Here is a 21,407-nt window from a genome sequence, read left to right as displayed (position 1 = left end):
TAATTAAAGATATATATGTATATATTTTCAAAAAAAATTTCTTTTAGTTTTCTTTTATGTCTTTTAAAGTTTTTGTAATAAACGATCTACGTAGTTTAGTGTTTCACTGATCATATAAATGATTTACATAGTTTAGCATTTCACTGTTCGTGTTTTTTGGACAATGAAAAACCCATCTAGTTGTTCATCCAATAAAATTTACATCATTATTCACTATAAGCTCTCCTAAAATAATTTTACCAGGGTTTAGAACAGGTATCATTTGGAGCTAAAATTAGACTGTATGGTGGATGATTAAAAATGATCTGACTTAATTTATCCTGCAAACCATTCATCATAGTTACAGAAGGTGATATGGAGCATTATTTAACAAGTGCTCTTTAAAAGCTGCTAATTTAAACTAGCATTTTTCCAGTTTTGCAGCATTTTTCAACAGGTTTATGCCTTCATTACCATAAAGTGAAATAACAGATACCATACTGATTTTAAAAGATCATGAATATCAACTGGTGTGCAAATTGGTTTTTTTTTAACTTCATAGTTGATTTAGTGACTGGGTGATGCAACTCAAATGATGGCATTATGTCTCTGTAATGAAAACAGCACGTGTGTTTCATTACTGGTAATTTTCAAATTGAGAAATTTCATCTTCTTGGTTAAGTCTCCAAATCACATTTGTTATAAATTAATTTTTTTTAAAGAATAATTTAATATACAGCATTACCATGTCCACTTGACTGCGAAATACTGCGCCACAAATTGGGAGTATTGCTGTCTGGTTTAAATTTTATTACATTGTTTCCTTCATTCCATTGAAATATTACTTGTGATTCATCATTCTGGCTTAGTGTCAATGCACGACAATCGTTGGTTGTTCCTGGTCTGTTCGATGAAATTAAATCTGTATGTTCAATTCCTCGTATGGCATACCAAATGCCCATTATCTGTAACATATTGAAAAATTGTTTGACATTCTTTATTTTAACTTCATTTATATATTTCTAATTTATCTTTTATTATCTTTAAACATGATATAGTTAGAAATTATAGAGATCTAATTCCAGAACTTTTTTTATTTTCTGATGAAGCTAATTCATGTCAATGCGCACATACACATTTTTCTTCTTATTGAGAAAGATAGCAGGGAGAAGCTTTCAGGGCATTTGATACAATTTATTATGGATAAATTTGTACTCTTAAATACAAAAAGTTGTTTTGATTGGTGCATTAAAAGTATCGATAAAGTGATTCAGAAAAAAAGCTTTCATAAAATTTAATTTTCACGTTACAGTTAAGAAATAGTGTAAAAAATTGCATCCTTGCAGCAGAATATAATTATTTATTAACTTTTCCACTTACTGCATTATTTTTTTCTATATGTTATTTAAGTACCTCCATAGAGATTTCTGTTTGTTTTATATTAATGATTGACTAGGTAAACATTCCTTTCTACATTTTTAATCTAAAGGCCCTTATAAATGAGTTCTGATGAAGCAGAGATGTCTGCTTCATCTAATTCTTTTGTGTTTATATTGGTTTATGTACATTTATTTATTTTCCCACGTAAGAAACTGAAATTTGTATTGTACAGAAAATTCCAAGTCTGACTAGAATTTGAATCCAAAATTTCAGATATATCTGAAAGGTTTTGGGATAATTTTTTTTTATATTACATTTTTTTTCTGTCAGAAATTAATTTACATATTCATATATCATCTGTTAATTTGATCTGATCAACAAACTTGTGGAATACTCTGTATATATATATATATATATATATATATATATATATATATATAACTACAATTTTTTTTTCAAACACTGTATTTTTAAATCCACTGCATTCAGTAATATAAAATAAATGTAATATCAGCACCACCAAATACATTCAAAGAATGGTAAGACACTTAGCTAACTGGACACCATTTGAAGTTAAATTACTTCGTTATCAGCAGTTAAAATTACAAGATACACATAAAATTTCTCCAGCTTGAAATAAAAGGCTTCAAAGTTGGTTTTCATTTTTGTTTTACCTTCTTTGTCCATAAAATTCTGTGAAATATCTATTTTAGGATTTTGTTTAGATTATCTGCAGAGATTGAAACTAAATTACGGGTTTTAAACTTTCAGTTTGTGTTTCAAAAGTGCTGGAAATTTTTAACATAACATTATGTGAAAGACAAAATTTGAACATTAGGTAGTTATTATTGTTCGATTGGAAAGTTTCATAACCTAACAAAAGAAAACAAAATTTTTCAGAATAAAAAAAATTTCAATGCTGTACAGTTAGACCAATGACTTTCCAGTGTTTAATACCCTCACTGTAGTACAATTTGTCCAACTCTGCAAAATAAGCAGTTGCCTCAACTTTGACCTCATCATTTGAAGTGAATCTTCATCCAGCAAGCTATTTCTTCACATTTGGAAGTAATTGCTGGTAGCCAAATTTGGCTACATTACATGTGAAATTAAAACATTAAAAAATTACATGTGGAAGCACTTTAAAACATATAGGTTATGGAGTTATCTGGAACAACCTGAGAGTGTGTCAGGTGCAATGTTGTGGTGAAAAAGTACAGTATTTATTTGAGTACCCCCCCACACCTGAATAAGCACCTCGATTTTCCAGACCGAAAATCTTTAAAAAAAATCGTTTATATACCGGTATTTTAAAGTGCAACAGATATGATAAAAAAATATGTAAATACGAAAATATTCAGAAAGTAAAGCATTTAATTCATTCATTTAAAATACAATATTAATATTGCATTAATAATTAATTACCATAAGTACTAGTTTAGTTCAGAATCAGAGTAGGCCAGTAAAACGAAAAGAAAGTATCATGTTGAAAAGGATCATTTCAATACGCTTTTTAATATGGGATTTTATTTTTAATTTATCACTGTCACTGTCAATGTCTGTAGAAGAGTTACCGGTAGTCTCCACATCGCTCTGCCAAAAGTGATCGTCTTCACTACCATTCGATATTCAAGTTCATTAGATATTCCGCATTTTTTAAAACTTTTCCTTACTAATTTCGTGGAAATACCTTCCCAAGCATCGTTTATCCAAACACAAATCTGGTTAAAATCTGGGCATTTGATTCTTCCTGTAGGTGTGAGAAGCGATCTTCCTGATCGCTTTTGCCATACACACCTTATCCAATCTAAAATTAAGGTTTCGTCCATCCAACCTGATTCCTGTGCTCTGATAATAACTCCATTTACCTGTACAATAGGAAGAGTTTTTCTTTTAAAAATAATGTACGGAGGTAATTTTTGATCCATCAGAAGTAATGCAAAGCATAACACTACATCTTTGTTTTTCATTACCACCAGTGCGAATCGTAACACTTTTTTCACCTTTTTTGTTTACGGTTTTGTCAAATGTCATTTCACAATATTCGGGGATTTGATCAGCATTTCCTATTTGAGAAGGCAAATAGCCTTTATCTTTTCTAAGATTTATTATGTATTTGTGAAAATGTAATAATTCTTTGTTCATAAGTATCTGGAAGTCATTGAGAAATGGTCGTCTTTCATCTTATTGACAAATCATTTTGTGCAAAAAATCGTGTTATCCATCCACAGCTTGCTTTAAAATCAACTTTATTCAATGATTTAGCGATTTCACAAGGATATGATTGACACATTTTTGTTGTGACAGAATAACCGCATTTCCTTTTTTCCTGTATGACTGTTAGTCATACAGTTTTTTCTATGTCTGTATATTTTGGTTTTAAGCCATGAAAAGCCCTTTTATTACCAGTGCCTTTCACCAAAAGTTGTTTCTTTTTACGCCAGTCTTGAATGCAGCTTTCATCTACGTCAAATTTTCTTCCTGCCCCCCCCGATTTACAATTTTTTCAGCCTGTTCTATAACACGCAGTTTTTCATTTACTGTAAAAGATCGTAGACGCTGTCTTTTTGTACTCATTTTAATGCTGTAATTAAAATAAATCACTGTATTAAATTTTACAAGATAAACTAAACAGATAAAATGCACATAACCGTCCACATTTACAAACAGTACAATGACTATGGCGAATAGACAAGGTGACGATGGATGGTTAACTGATACTGTAACTGTAGTGTCATTAGAACTGGATGCAGCCTATACAGAATGAATCAGTTTTATAAAAATACTGTAACTTCATTCCTATCGATAATATGAACAGGATGTATATAATTAAGGGTGTATTCTGTATAAGCGACATCCTGTATTGATAAACAAAAGCTGATGGAATTTAGGTACTTCTAAGAAAACTTTTACTTTACATAAATTATCCTGGTTAAAGGCTGTGTTTCAAGTAAGCCCCACACCCTTATTTTTTCTCTCCAATTCCAAGAAAAAAAGTGCGGGGTTCTCGAATAAATACGGTACTTTCTTTTTGGCCATATTTGAATGTTTAGTCTGAGTAGTATTCAGTTGGTCAGTAGTGAAGTGTAATACTCTTCGGTGATGATCCTGTCTTTTTCCAAGTGATCTATGAGCACCACACCATGAGAATCCCAAAAAAACCATAGCCATGACTTTTCCTATGGATGGAATCATTTTCACTCTCTTTAGCATACTTTCACCTGCTCCCATCCACTGTTTGGACTGTTTGGTTTCTGGCATGTAGAGAGGAATGCGTATTTCATCTAATGTTATAAAATGTCAAAAAAGCTCAACAGAGTCATGTTTAAGTAAGCCTAAACATCCTGGAGAAATGTTCAGTCAAATATATTTTTAGTCGACTGTTAACAAGTGTGGCACCCATCACTATTGTGTAAAATGTACTGGACATAGTCTATTGAGATGTTTGCAATATCAACATGCTCACGTACCTTCAGTTAGTGATCAATTAATATGGCATTGTGGATTTTTGTGATTGATTTCATCAGTCATAGCGATTTTTGGGTGTCCTGAGAATTTATCACCTTGCATGGATCTGTGAATGCTTTTAAATCGGAGGTCCACTTTTTTACTGTCAAAAACAAAGGCAAGTCTTTTAAGTGTAAGCAAACTCTTTTTGTATGTCTGTTGTTTAAACCTTTCAAAACCAAGTACTTTATAACAGCTCACAATTCAATTTTATCCAGTTTTCAGAAAATGTCAATACTTGTTTGCTTTATTTGATCATTTTAAACAAGCCGCTGACTGCATGCATCTGCAAATTCACAGCTCGTCATCTAAAAGATCCCACTTTAGAATATCATAGTAATATCATAGTGCGGGATTTGGTTGGTTATACCTGCCTATATCTGTGCACTGAGAACTTATTGAACAACTCTCATACATTCACTAGTGCAATTTCAGATTGAGTTGATTATAAAAATTTTATCCTTGAGCTTGAAAGGGTAAACATATAAAAAAGGAAGCTTTAAAGTTCAATAGATAGACTTCTAGTAAATAACCATGATGATTATCAGAAGACGATTATAAAAGGAATGTCTTTCTTGGGATAACCAAAATCCTACTTTCTTGAAATTGGTCTACTTAAAAAAAAAGTAATCTTTAAAAGAGATCTAGAACACTACCTTCCTACTGAAATTTAATCTCTAATGTCTGTATCAATCTATGTAAAAATTCTTTACCAGATTTTAGTAATTTTTTTGAATGGATTATGTTAGTGAAAACTCTACATTCATTGCATTTATATGACATTATTTTGATCAGTATTTCTAAACTGGCAACTTACAATATGTACTAGCTTTTAAATGAATTTCTTTTATGAATATGTTATAAACTGAAAAAGGTATTAAATTCAATAATTTTGTGAAATTGTTTATGGGTGTTTAAATTGGTGCATAAATGTTGAATGTTTTCTCAAATGAATTGACAAGATTTCTATTAAAATCATCTGAATAATTTTTTCAGAAATTCAGTTTTTAAATTTAAATTTTTTTGTAATTAGAGAAAAAAAAATATTGTTCAAACATTTGATTAAAATTACAATTAGAAGTAGATTGTTATTTGAATAAACATTAAAATTCTGCTAAAAAATGTAAAAATATTTTTAAAAGATCTGATTTGAGATTATTTTAAATAATGTTGATTTGTACCTTTATGCAAAATTATTAACTGTAGAATTTTATTTAGCCTGTAGTCATAATGATTACCTCAATGATGTAATAATTAAATCAGCTGATTTCCATGCTTTTTATTTTACTGAATAATGAAACATTAATCAAAATATTATAATACTGACCACCTTATAATTTGTACTTTTCAGATTCAAATGATTATCATTTTATCATCTTTTATTCTTATTGGTTGATAACTTTAATTTATAATTAGACAAAATAATTTATTTTAGTGATTTTTAATTTGTAATACATTATTTTTTTTTACCATTTTTTGATTGAGATACTTATTTTAATGTTTTTAACTATGTTTGTTTCATATCATTAATTACATAATAATAGTAAATACAGTATATTGTATTTTTGTTTGCTTAATTATAGCTAAATTAAAGTAAATACCATTTTATTATCTGTTAATGATATTAATTAGTCATGAAGTTTCTTTATTTGTATATTTTGAAACACAAATTAAATGATTGTCTTTTAATTATATTAAACTATCACTTTTTGGCATAGCTAGCATTATAGTAACTTGCTTAATATTTATTTCATGCAGTTAATAAAGAATCGTCGGGTTTTGCAAATGAATTCACTTATTTATATAAGATTGAATATTTATATGTAAATACAAAGGTAACTTCTAATTCTCTTAACTAATAGCACCAAAATCGATACTGCTGTAAAATGTTTCAATTTGAACTATTCTGGCAACTTTTTGGTATTATATTTTGAGTAATATTTAAAAAAAAGAAGAAAATGTTATAAATTTTTCAAAAAATTTGACCATTAAAAAATATATCCATGTCTTATGTAAAGCACATGGAAATAACAAAAATGGTACATTTCTAAATAATTTTTTTCTTCTTAATTTTGAAGAAGTTCTAGCTCTCTTTTAGCAAAGCTGGTTTTTATGATTTTAATTACCAAAAATTAAAGTAATTTTATGAATTCAAATAATAAAATACTAAGCCCAAGTGTAAATAAAATTGTATTGAACTGAAATTTCTTAAGATCAGAATTTTATTATTTTTAACAGTAACTGAGTAGGTAGGCTGATGACAATTATTGCAGCTGTATAGACAAAAAGGAAGTAATAATCACAGATATAAAGTTTTAAGTTAAAGGAAAGGTGATGTTAGAATGCTTCTCACATTTATCATCAGCTTACAATGAATTTTTTGCATTCTGTAGTGACTGTTTATTTTGAAACACTATCTATGAAGTCAGAATAACTTCAGGCAGTGTTGAATATTTCTTACAGCAATATTTTAATTATTTTTTATGTTTGTAATTAATCTGATTAACGTCCTGCTCTACTTAGCCTTATGTTATATGTATTGGTATTATTAATGACAATGTTAATCTCAGAAGCCATTCTACAATAGGTTGTATTATTTCAGAATTTTTTTTATTCTTCTGATAAGATATAAAAAAAAAATATGTTATTTTATATGTTGGTACTTTTTAATTAATATGAAGAAAAAAACTATTTACTTACAGTGTTTATATTAACATCTTTGTCATGTGTTAGTGTAGGACACATACTTTCTTTATCGCTTGCACAATTTCCTGTCGTAATTAGGACAGCAGTAATTATAATGAAACATCTGAAAAACAAATGATTTATATTGTGTTATTTCATAATGATTTTGTTGTAATAATTGTTTTTGTTTTTACTAAATAAAAATTAAGCAATTCTGTTTTTAGTATAGTGAAATTCACAATAATTTTGACTTGTTAAAAGAAATATTTTAAATGTAAATGTGTATTTCCATCATAACAGTAACTAACATGTAACTAATAGCTCTTTTCTAGTTGTTATGATACCTATTACAGGGTATTGTACCTTTACTGTACCTTATAAAGTTAATTTTAGCTGTTAACCCGTTTCCTTTAACTGTTAAGCTCTTCATTCTTTAGGATTAATATTTCTTTATAAATGGTTATAATAGCTAAAAGTAATGCTGGAATAAACTTAAACAAAATACCGATTGTAATATACCTGAGTAAATTTATAAAACCTAGCTACAAATATGGAAGAATCTTTGCTGTATGAAAATTAATTTTATGGAAAATGAGACACAAATTTATATTGAAGCATTGAACAATAAATTCAAAAGCAATCACTCTGTTTTGAATCGCTTCTATAGATAGAATTAATGATTTTACTTATAATCAACTTTTAGAACATTTTTCAGTTTTAGGTGCATACGAATTCCATAAAATATTAAAAATTAAAATACAGTAGAAGTCCATTAGTCCGGCATCCAACAGTCTGGAATGCCCGATAGTCCGGCATCGCTCCGGAAAATTGTAAAAATTTAGGTTTTCTCCAAAAGTGTGTCTTTAAAGCAAATAAAAACGCTCGAGAGCTATTCGGAAGTTTTCGGGGTAGTTCGGGATCATCCGGAAGCGCTCGGTATTGTTCGGAAACAATTAGCGGCCGGCTAGTCTCAGCTGTCACAACAAATTCAGGTGCAGTGCAGCTCCGTTAATCAATCACGAAGTGTCTTCGCCATTTTTTTGTGCGTTGTTGTTTTGTGTCCTTTCACATTGCAGTAAATGTAACTTTTGAAACTGTTTATAAAAAAGTGATTTTCGTTCTAACTGTACAGTGACCATGTTTTCAAAACCTAAGCCTTCGAGTTCAAAAGGAGAGAAACGAAAACACGTAACACTGACTCTCAATCAGAAACTAGAAATCATCAAACGGCTAGAAAAAGGCGAGAATAGAAATGTTTTAATGAATGAGTTTAATATTGGCTCATCAACTATTTATGACATTAAAAAACAAAAAAATGAACTAATGAAGTTTGCTTCTCAATCGGTAACAACTGAAAAATTGGCTTCTAGACAAACATTAAAAAAACCAAAACTGGAACAGCTAGATAGTGTATTGTTCAAATGGTTTAGTGCAGTACGTTCTGAAGGAAAGCCGGTAACAGAGCCAATGATTGTTGAAAAGGCAAAGAAATTGGGCCAAGATTTAGGAGTTGCTGAAAGTGAATGTAATTATTCTGATGGTTGGCTCAGAAACTTTAAGTTTCGGCATGGAATTCGAAGACTTGATGTAACTGGAGAAACACTTTCAGCAAACCAAAACTCTGCAGAAAAATACAAAGACAAGTTTGAGAAAATCGTGGCTGATAATGATTTAACACCTGAACAAATTTACAATGCTGATGAAACAGGGCTATTGTGGTGATGTTTACCAACATCTACACTAGCTGGGGGAGGAGAAAAAGCAGCCAAGGGTTTTAAAAAAAAACAAAGACAGGTTAACCGTTTTGCTATGTGCTAATGCGTCTTGAAACCACCGAGTGACCCCTTTTGTGATAGGTAAATCTGCAAAACCCAGGGCTTTTAAGAATGTTACACACTTGCCTGTCCAATACGATGCTCAATCAAATGCGTGGATGACTGCCGCCCTCTTTAAAGACTGGGTTTTTCACCACTTTGTGCCTGAGGTCAAGGAATCCTTCAAAAGCCTTTGTCTACCAGAAGATACTAAAGCCATCCTTCTTTTGGACAATTGCAAAGCCCACCCGCCAGTAGATGAGTTAGTTTCTGGAAATATTGTTGCTACTCTGCTTCCACCTAACGTAACATCTTTGATTCAACCCATGGACCAAGGGGTTATTCAAAATTTTAAATGCTTTTATAGAAGGTCTTTTATTCAAGGCCTGTTAAATGCCGACTGTGACGTGACTGATTTTCAAAAAAAGTTTACAGTAAAAGATGCCGTCTATGCTATTGCACTGTCTTGGAACCAGGTAAAAAATACAACACTCCAAAAATGCTGGAGAAAACTTTGGCCAGCTGCAAACCCTGCATCTGACCTAACTCTACAGACTGATGAGGAAGAAAACCATCAAGACGTTCTGACCAAAGTTTTGGATGTCGTTAGAAGTGCTGACAATCCCTTGAAAAACCTGCCTGAAGATGAGGTAGAGGAGTGGCTTCTAATCGACGAGAATGAGCCTGTTGAACTAGAACTAACCGATGAGGACATTATCAACATTGTAGTAAACCCTCAGCCTACTCAAAATTTTGAAGAAAGTGACTCAGATGCCGAAACGGAAGAAAAGGAAAAAATCAGCTGGGCAGAAGCTGCAGAATCACTAAATAATTTTATCTCTTTTGCTGAGGCTAGTACTAGCTACAGTGCTTCAGAAATTATTGATTTCCATATCATTAGAAATAAATTTTATACTAAACGCCAAAAGTCAAGAAAACAAAAAGACATTTGTGACTTTTTTAAATCTAAGTGAAATATGTTTTACAGTACGTGTACATACATTATATGAAATGTAAAATAAACTTTGTTGTATGTATTTGTAGTTTAATTATTAACCTAATTGTTCTTATAATTACCGCCCGATAGACCAGAATTTTCGCTAGTCCAGCACCGAGTCGGTCCCGAACGTGCCAGATTATCGGACTTCTACTGTAAATGATTAATAAAATTATTATTTTTACACTTTTTTCCTCAGCAAGAATGTGAATTTATAAATAACCAATAAAATTAATAACCATTGAAATAGTTTTCTTTATTGTTTTAACAATAAATCTGTTTTCTACCTGGAAAATATAGATATGATTCTTTATTTCTTTTATGTCAGTACAGCTTATTAATATTCATTTTAGTTTATGACTTAGCGAATATGTATTGTTTAACATAATATTTTTTTCTTTGTTGAAAGAAAACTTACATTCATTTTTATTTACATGTTGAATATATACTGAAATATGCTTACTTTGTCTAAATTTACTTCAAAATAACATAAGTGTTATACGGTAACTATTCTTTTTTTGTTAACTGAAAAGGAAATTTTTTAAATAATGCAATGAAATATTGTGTGGTTGCTTGTTTACAGTGACTTTTTAAAAATGTTAAAATATTTTCTGAGCAAATTTTCAATTTGTATTTCTCAGAGAAGTTGGAATTTTTCTGTACAAGGTTGTAACAAAAGCTGAGGGATTGAGTTTAAAGGAAGAAAGAAAAATTAGATAATAATAATTTCTCGATGGTTTCATTTGAACTTTTAATAATTGATGTAGATATCTACCATGTACTAGTTTATTTAAAGTAGAACTTTAAATTTATTTTTTTTGTTTTAGAATGTCATCTACGATATAAAATGCTATGTACTTTAATGTCGCCTGTCATGTTTTCTCATGTAATCATATAAATTTGGAGTTAAATTTTTAAAGTAATTTTTTTTTTATTTTGGTCTTCAGTGGTGGTGTGAGGATTAGTATTACATTACATAACATTTTTTGAAAACTCCAGAAAAAAGATCTGGTTGTGAGATCAGGAAACAGGGGGCGTAATCCTTTTGAAATTAGATTCTTATTTTTATAATCTAAGAGAGTCAAAAATTAGGTGGTAAATTGCTTACAGTACTGTTAATAAAACTTATCCAATAATTTTTTTTATACAAAATGGTACAAGACTTAGTTTCTTCTATTTGTAAAGGCAATTGTTGAATCTTGGTACAGATTTACGCTGTTCCAAGTTTGTTTTTTGTGATGTAATTTAGCAGTTTAATGGATTAAAATAAACATTATCTGATGTATCCATCTTTAGTCTAAACTATTGAAATAACTTGCAGTAATTAATCTATTAAACTATTTCTGGTTGTCAAAGTTTTTGAACAATTTTTTAAAAGTAATTTTATGTATGTCGCTTTAGGAATTTTGTCTTGAAAAGATAATCTACGCAGCAATTTTTCATCCAAGTGACTGGTGTAAATGGATTTTGGTATTATCATCCATTAGCACTGAAAACAATCAGAAATTGCATTACCTCTTACATCTACCTCATAATTTGTGCATATCCATGCGTAGATTTTGTACATTTGTGTGCGTGCATGTGCATGCACACACAAAACATACTGCTTATTACACAACATTTATATTGAGTATATATTTTTACTGTTTATTGTGATCAGACTTGGTATTTTTCATACAATCAAATTCATTATATTATTAAAAAAATGTAGGCTGATTGTAATTGAGCATTAGCTTGATGTTGTTGCCAGTGCAAATAAATAAATGTTTTATTTATATATATTTTTTTGTCTTCAGTCATTTGACTGGTTTGATGCAGCTGTCCAAGATTCCCTATCTAGTGCTAGTCGTTTCATTTCAGTATACCCTCTACATCCTACATCCCTATCAATATGGCTGTCTAAAATGTATTGAGCCCTGATATGAGACCACATATGCACTATTTTTTTGGCAACACCATAATCCATTGCTATGTGGTTTTTTGTGTTACAAAAAATTGTAACATGTGGTTTTCACAGGCCTCTTTTGAAACTAACTTAACATCAATCTGGGAGTTCTATAGAACTGAAACAAATGATAATCTGATGATGCCAGGTCTGGGGTATGTGGTAGGTGCATTAAAACCTCCCAGTCAAGTTCTCTCAATCTCTGATGGGTCATTAAAGAAGTAGTATGATGTCTGGTGTTGTCAGCGCAGTATATGATACCCTTTCTGCTGATCAGTTCAAGCTGTTTCTTTTGAATTGCTACGTGCAATCGTGCTAATCATTGACAATGTAGGTCTGAGTTTATCATCCTGCCTGGTGGCAGTAGCTCATGATGGATGATGCTCTTCCAATCCCACCGAAAGCATAGCATAACTTTCCTGGGTGTCAGTGTGGGCTTTGCTGCAGACCATGGAACTTCTGTTCACTTAGAACATGATTTCTTTTGCACATTGTTGTTATAGGTTATCCACTTTTAATAACTCATGATCAACCACTTAAGAAATGGCTCGATTTCATTACTTTTCAACAGAGATTCACAGGTAGAAATTCAATTGAGTAAATTTTTCTGAGTCAGTACATGTGGCACTCTAACATCTCACTTCTTTTTGTATCCAGTTTTCTCAAAATGGTTTAACCCTGTTTGGTATGCATGTCATTGGTGATATCATGACTGTTTACATGCCAGCCTTCCTTGTTTTTGCCAGAATATGCTATCGCTATCTCAACTACCTATTCTGTTTATAAATTTTTTCCAAGCATTTTGAATTGTAGTGTCAGAATTCTATTATTAATTAAAAGAAACATTATTATTTTAAAATATAAGTGTCTTATTCACGTATTTAACTTTCTTATTTGTAAAACTAACAACACTTAAAATGTTTTGGCTACATCAGACAGTTAGGATAGGATGGATAGATCTTTCTGCAAACAAATTCACATGACTTTGACTTAATAACAATCCTAATAAAACTAATAGAAAGGCTTAAGATTACATGTAAAAACATTAAATTAATTTACTTTTACAAACTTTAAAATTATAGTTTATAAAATCTTTATTTGGTTTTTAAGAAAAAGGGCCCTGCCAAATCATATGTTACATATTTTAAAGGACTGTTATTATAATAGCTGTTAGATAAAAAACATTAAAAAACTTGATTTTTGAAAACATTTATCCTGGGCCAAATTTTTGTTAATGGTAAAATTGATAAAAATAATATAATAAGGAACTAAATAAGGAATAATATAGGAATATAGGGAGTATATATAGACAAAAAACTTTCTTGGGAATAGAGGGAATATATATAGGAATAGAGGGATAATATAGGAATAATATAGTAATGAACTGTACTTCCAGTGAGTATAAAGACCAATGATGTATAAAGTTTATGGTTTTTGTTTATATTTTAAAGTCTCTACAGAAGTGCATGCATAGAAATATTTTTTTTAATTTAAAATAATTTTTTAAAAAGTTCAGTGAATAAAAGTACTTGATAAAAAGTATATATCTTTATCTAAATTTTGACTTTGAAGTAAATGCCAAATTAAAAACAGACTATTATCTATCATTGTTTTATTTGACAGCAAATAAAATTTTCGGCCAGAAAAACCTATACATTTTTTTAGGAATTTTTTTTAATTTTATTTAAATTTTTTTGTAAAAAATAGCTTCTATGAAAACAGCTGTTCATAAAACAAAAGATGAAGATCTGGTATCTTGATAAAAATAAGAAAAGAAGTTCTTAGCAAATACTGTAGAGCATGGGCTAAGGCTGTCTGGAATGTGTATTTTTTTGTATCTGAAGTTTTACTACTGATTTTCTTGGAAGATTTGGATGAAATACTTCAAATACACCTTTATTTTGATTACTTGCCATCATAATAAAAGCAATGGAGTATTTACCTTTAACTGAACAGAAAAATTCAAAGAAAAAACTCAGTAATGAGAGAAAACAAAAAGTATATTCAAGATGTCTGTTTGACTGTACAATCCTTTCATTTTGGTATCTGAAAGAAAGTTTAGGACCTCTAAAAATCTTTTTTACAGAATAAAAGAATCATCAAAGATGGTGCACTTCAGTAAGAATAAAAAACTAATTTAATTAAATGTGTCTATAAAAGTGCATATAAAATCCAATTTTTTTTATTCTGAAATCCCCATATTGTCTAAAAAAACATAGAATTTTAGCATTAAAAATTTTTGAAGATACCAGTGTTTTGCTTACTTTATTCCTGAGAAATTAAAGAATATAGTGAACAGGCTCTTAGCACAAGACTGTTAACAGTTTTATTTAACAAGTTTATAACATTTTAGTGCTTTCATGGTGATTAATTAAAGTTTTTAATTGTAAGGAAGAAGTTGGTAGAATACAAGATTATATTTAATTTTCTATATTTATAGAATTTATGATGATATATATATATATATATATATATATATATATATATATTATTAAGACTAGTAATGATTAATTTTTATTAAGACTAGCCAAAACAATTTAAATAAGCTTTTTATTTTAAAGAAACTTATTTTATACATTAATATCAGTGTATCAGAAGAATGAAGCTCTGGTATAAATAATCTAATCTTGGTTCAAATTGGAATTTTAATTAAATATGTAAATCTTTTTAAAAAGTAATAGATTACTTATATTAAAATTATTTAATTTCACAGATTTTAATATGTAGTTTACATTTAAAATTTATTTGGTTCTTCAATATTAAATTTAAATAAATCATGATATTTATGTTGAGAAATTTTAATTATGTTCTCATTTTCTTTTTCTATTCTTCTACTTTTATTTTTAAAATATTTTTTTTCATATACTTATTTTACATGTACATTTTTTCTTAAATTAAAACAGGTCTAAAATATTGGTAATTAAGATAATTATTATTCAGATTTACCTTTTTCTGGTCATTTTTCCTGTCTATATACTGATTTAATATGAGATGCCGTTAATCAATGTCTTCGTAACTGTTACAATAAGCAATATGGATTTCCCTATTAAAGATTAATATAAAACAAATATTGGATGAAGGTCTTTTATATGTTATTTATGTATTTATTTATCTCATATTTCTTTATCTCTTATTCTATTATTGTACTACTGTATTACTAGTTTATTCATCCTTTTCATTTGTATTTTCAAATTGATTGCCAAAATATTTATTTTTATTTAATTGTGTGTGTATACACACACAAACTTTCATGTGTGTGAGTGCAGATGGCACACTCATCCAGTTTATGATATATTGGTGTAATTATATGTCATTCAGTTCTTATCATTAAACATATTTAATTGTAACTGGTTCTATTTACTGGTTTTATTTGTCCTATTTACTGTTTCATTTCTTTTATCGTTTTAACGTATTTACTGAATTATGCTTCATTGAATAAAATTCATTTAGCAGCTTTTTATTTATAATTAAATTTTTGAATTTATAATGACTAGGAAAATTGTGTTTTCATCTATTGTTATAATTTATCTTTTAAATATTTTTTTTATTTATTGTTTTGAAATTATTACTGTTAAACTTTTATTCACTTTTTATATTGTACATCTATATTCATCAAAAACATTTTAATTGAAAGTTATGGTTATTATTATCTGTATACTTAGGGTTATTATTTCTATTACTAGAAATCTCATCTTCTAACAAGAAGACTGAGCAGTTCTTAGTCTAGAGTCCTGACTCTTAATTTAATTAATTGGGTCAGCTTTCAGCCTTTTTCAGGGGTAAGACTGTAAACAGTATCTGTTATAACGTGATGGTGCGTGAATGCCCAGAACATTTCAGAGTATTTATCTTGCAGTACAAAAACTATTTAGTTTTAAAGCTATCTAATATCTCTTAATTTTGATGTAAGATAATAAATCACAAATAAAATGAAAAAGTAATTTTTACAAGTGTTCAGCTTGTGGAACTTTTTCCTATAAGTGTTCAATTTGAGCACCTTTCATTATGCAGAACATATCCAACTGGTAAAAGAGTTGGTCCAATACTTTAACCTGTATGTCTGGAGTAATGGAAGGACCAGCTGCTTCAATCCTGTGCCTGAAGTAGGTAGATCAGTAGGTACTGGAGGCGCATAATGTTTGGGTTTATAAAACCCAGAAGGAAAAAATCATAGTGACAGATCAGTTGACCTTGGAGGCCATTGCAAATAAGCTTTGACACTGGTTCCATGCTAATCAGTCTTGTGGTTGGTGGAAACATCATTTAACTGATCTCATACAGAGTTATGCCAGTTAGGAAGTGCCTCTTGTTGCCAAATAAAATTCTCTGGTACATTTTCCAATCAAGGAAAGAGTTAGAATGCAGCATATCCAAATAAACAACTCCTTTTATTTAGTTTCAGCAAATAAAAATTGCTTCCTAAACTTGCTGTTGGTATATTGCACAGAAAATGTTTAATTTTGGAGGATCCTTTTTCATTGTAAGAGTTCATGGGAATTTTATGATCTCCCATATTCAGACATTATGTGTCTAAAATTTTTCTCTAAAATGAATTGTTGACTCAATACTAAATCACAGTTCAATCAAGAAAGTTGTCGTTCTCATGTTGCAGCATTTCAATTGTGAAATTGGCACTCACAGCATAGTTGTTAGGCTTCAAAGTCTATAGCAGATGGAAATGGTATGAACGTAAATGGTATAAGGGTCTCCTTTAAACATTCTACATTGCCATCACCAGCACTGCTAGTTTGTGGTAGGCCTTCCTAACAGATTTTTTTAAGTCTATGCAGGAAAGAAACATTGATGAAACAAGGTGTCTGAAGAAATATTTTCAATAATGAATGTTATTATTGCTTGGAGGATCACAATTAAACTTTCTACAGAACCATTTTGAACTGTAACTACAGATTCACAAACTGAAAAACACAGAAGGCTTTCTGTTCAGGAATTGCCATCATTGCTAGGGGCTCTGTCAAGCAGAAAAATAGGGAGTCTATGTCCATGCATACAACTAAAACTGTTCTTAGTGATTGTAGCTTATTCTTTCTAGCCTTAAATCAACATTGTACTCCTCATTCAAGAGATATTATAAGTTAAAATCCTGTTATTCTTTTTTGTGGTATAATAAAATCATTGCTAATGATAAAAAAAAAAATGATTTCCTAAATTTTCATATTTATTGAAATTTTGAGGTTGTCTGAATTTAAGATTATTGATATCAATGGGGAATAAATCTATTACATCTTTGAAAAAAAATAAATGAGGTAACAAAGGATTACTCACAGGATTGAGGTAACATTACCCACTATTAAAAACAAGTTCTGCTAATTTTTCTAACTTTTTACTGTTACAACTTATCAGCTAGCTTCTATTAACACGTTATACATAGTATGAAGGAAGTTGCATAATTAAATGTGTTAATAAAGGATAGTGATGAATTACATATTAAAATGGAGGAGGACAATGTATACAAAGTGAGAAAATTTATTTATGTAGAAAATTTAGTAGTCCTGATGATAGTAAAACGTAAACAGTAGGATAATCAGAAAATAAAAGAATAGAAGCTTTTGAAATATGGTATTGAAAAGTATGTGGACCAATGAAGTTTGAAATGTTTTCAGAAGATTAGGAGAGGAAATAGATTTGTGATAGAATCTTATTTAGAAACAAATTAGCTTGTTTGGGCCATATATTAAGAATGCAGATTTATTTAATTTTGAAAGAGAGGGTTCTGAAGAAGAAGAAAAAGATATAAAAAAATTAAGTTAGGAGAGCATTTCTTAACCTGGAGGCGAAGGTGATATGAAAGGGGAGGGGTCATGAAATTAGCCTTCAACTATACCCGTAAACAGTAATGAAATTATTTTATGAGAAAAAGAATCATTTGTTATTAACATTTTACTTAAATTTATAAGTACACATGTAAGGAAAACAAATTAATGAGATGGTTGCGTTTGTTTTACATTTAAACATTTCTTCATGCGAGGATCTGTCAGAAACACACTAAAGCAAATTGTTTTCAAGTGATAAAAGATGATTCCTATATTTAGTTTAACCATAGACAAAAACCCTTTTCACAGAGGTAAGACTGGCAAAAGGAATTAATATTTTCAATGTTTTTGTGACTAAATTTCCATATTCATTACAATGAGCAAGCCAAAATGTATATAAATTTTCAGATATGAATTGTAGTTGTAACATCTTATTGGCATACATTTTGATGAGCTGGTTGTGAATCTCGACTGGTAACTTAGAAGCTGCAACAGTGTTTTCACCAAATGGATTCAGTACCCTTCTCTTCAGGAAATCATTTTTATCTTCTGGAATGTATTCCACAAACTGAATATTTAGCTCACACAAATGCATCTTCATCCTATCCGAACAGTGGTGAGCAGTATGAATAATAGTGTTATTTTCATCCAAATTTTTCTCATTGTAATCAGAAGTGAGGTAAACATACATATGTTTTGAGGACTATCAAAATTTTTGTTTTGAAGGCAATAATCCAGACATCAAGCATTCTAATGAAGGCATGAACTTTTGTCATTAATAAAATGTGTTTATCACGTCCTTCTAAATTCACATTCAAGTCATTTAAATGCCAAAATACAAGAGTTAAGCCAACAGAATATATATACACATTATTCTATAAAAACTATTCTAGAATGGTGTTTTTTGTCCTGGAAAAATATTATTAATTCATTCTTGCAATTCCAGTAACCAGGTTAACAGTCCTTCACAATAACCATTTGACTTCTGTATGGAAAAGAAGAAATTTTATTTTTTCACCCATTTCATTGCATAGTTTATTGAACAGCATATTCTGTGACAGTTGACTTTTAATAAAATTGATCAATTTAATTAACCATTTTAACAGCTTTACAAAAGTTTTTTTTGAGATTTTCCAGGTATTTTTTGTGAGTTGTCTGGGAAAGAAGCAGTGCCTCTATTCTGCTCTTGGTATAAGACGATCTTTTAATTTTTTCAGAAATCCACTGTTCTTTCCTGTTATTGCCTTTGAATATCATTACATACTAGAATACATTTTGTCCAATCTATATTATAGTTTTAGTAGCATCATAAAACACAAAAAAAATGTTGTCCTGTTACATGACCAGGTATTAATTTGCAAAACAACATATTTTCTTTGATTGATTGATCTGCCCCTATTGCATTCATATCTAACAAAACATAAGAACTGAGAAATGTTTGCCACATCTGTTGATTCATCAGATTGAATACTAAAAAATTCACTTAAGAGATTGCAAAAATCAATAGTCATGTCATCGATTTGGCTTGATTTTCTCATTAGAAAGTGGAATTTTTTTGCTTCTTCCATGCCTGTTAAAACACTGGCCATATCAATTGCAGCAGGCATTATGAGATTTTCTGTAATTGTATGGGTTTGGACATCTTAGCTACTCTTTGCACTACGAGATAAGATAATTCAAGTGTACTTTTATCAGTATGGCTTGATTTACAAATAGAAGATTGTTGATTTCTTAAAATATGTATAAATAATGTTCTTTTGAAAAATTCCAATGTTTTGCCTTTATGATCTGAATGCTTAGTTTCTAAGTGTCAAGGTAATTTTGATGGCTTCATTCTTTCATCGGAGAGGACTTGAAAGCAAACAATGCACTATGGCTTTTCATACAATGATAAAACCATAATTTAAATAACTTTCATTATACAATGTTGTCTTTTTAACAATCAGTACACTGGATGTAGATGGCTCACTTCACTTTTTCATAAATTTATCCACTTTGCATAAGAATCTAGTTGACAAAAAACAGTTACACCGTTTGACTGCACATTAAAAAAATTGAAACCTCAATTATTATTTTCAATGAAACTGTGCTTTTAATAACATAAATAAAGGCACCAGATGCATGCTTTGCATTTGAAACTAAATGATGTTCTGCAATGCCTTACATCTCTTTTATATTGCTGAAAGTAGGACGTGTTCAAATGTATCATATGCATGTTCGAACATGATGCTCTCACAGTGATTATTATGCAAGCAGACCAAATTAAAGGAGCACATACACACTAAGTTGGAACCTGTAAATTACTCATATTTGTACACTTCATATATGCGTGTTCATATCCGTCGCTATCAACGCAGCTAAATAATTTTAACTAGGTTTTATTGGGTTGGTTGTGGTTGGGGGGGTTGTGAATTATTCATTATATATTTTTTTTACTTTTTGGGGGTTGTGGAACTAAAAATGTTGAGAATCTTTGATTTAGGGTATAGTAAATAATCCCTAATTATCGGTTAAAAAATTGTAACAGACAGAAAGGATTGGAGAACCGGATAAAATTAATCAACTGACTGATAGCTTAAATATGATTAAAGAAAAAGAAATGGCAGATGACAGTTTATTTACCAATCTTTGACAGCTTCTACTTGATTGTAACAGCCCAAGGCATTCTGGCTGCAAGATTTCTGTCAAACTGATTCCCCCTATCCTCAGAAAAAGTATTGTAAAGAAGTCTCTTTTTATAGTGATTGAATTTTATAGTCGTTGAATTTGCTTAGATTCTTAATACATTTGACTTATTGTTTTATTGATGTTTGTTTTTTTATTTTTTTCAGTTCTAGAACCTTTACCACCTCTGGTTGCAGAAGAAAAAGTTGTTTTTGGACTGAATGCTAAGGCAGTTACTCAATTAACATTATCCAAAATAAGAAAAGTGTATAGCAAAGCTGATAATAAATCTATAGCAAAACAGGTGAGAATCTATGTGTGATTCATTATTGTATAGAATTAATAAAATCTGTATATGTTTGTAGCATCATATTTTAATGATCTAGAGTTGTGTGTAATACATTCATTTTTAATAAAATTGTCTTAAGATCTCTGCAGTTCATAATCTTAGTTTGATTGTTATCCTTGGAAACACTTTAATTCACCAAAAATTCAGATTAAAACTGTAATGATCATACCAATGAATTAAGATAGACGTTTGCAAACAAAACAGTGAAAATTTAGTAGAGGATCTGACCCAGTTTTATTTTACGATAATCAAGTCGGTAGAATGAAATGTTTAGGTTCTGCATCAATCATCAGGATTCATTATTAAATGTATAAAT

The 21,407-nt window shown here is 29.7% G+C and overlaps 2 protein-coding genes across 2 annotated transcripts in view; one reads left to right on the top strand and one right to left on the bottom strand.

The window, feature by feature from the left end:
• The window catches only part of LOC142322082 (uncharacterized), a 33,120-nt gene extending 17,748 nt beyond the window's left edge, over window positions 1-15,372 (bottom strand). Inside the window, exons 1-3 of the mRNA XM_075360737.1 lie at window positions 15,254-15,372; window positions 7,567-7,675; window positions 725-944 (exon numbers count right to left, since the gene is read on the bottom strand). Of these exons, the coding sequence (XP_075216852.1) occupies window positions 725-944; window positions 7,567-7,675; window positions 15,254-15,267 (343 nt within the window). The 5' untranslated portion in view covers window positions 15,268-15,372. The remainder of the gene's footprint in view (window positions 1-724; window positions 945-7,566; window positions 7,676-15,253) is intronic.
• bchs (WD repeat and FYVE domain containing 3 bchs) overlaps window positions 1-21,407 on the top strand; it is a 249,612-nt gene that overhangs the window by 92,801 nt on the left and 135,404 nt on the right. The window contains exon 24 of the mRNA XM_075360738.1: window positions 20,910-21,046. Within this exon, the coding sequence (XP_075216853.1) occupies window positions 20,910-21,046 (137 nt within the window). The remainder of the gene's footprint in view (window positions 1-20,909; window positions 21,047-21,407) is intronic.

This window comes from Lycorma delicatula, chromosome 3 (genome assembly GCF_047948215.1).
Source record: "Lycorma delicatula isolate Av1 chromosome 3, ASM4794821v1, whole genome shotgun sequence".
Lineage (NCBI taxonomy): Eukaryota > Metazoa > Arthropoda > Insecta > Hemiptera > Fulgoridae > Lycorma > Lycorma delicatula.
The sequence above is the reverse complement of the archived record's forward strand: the minus strand, read 5'-3'. Positions and strand labels throughout refer to the sequence as shown.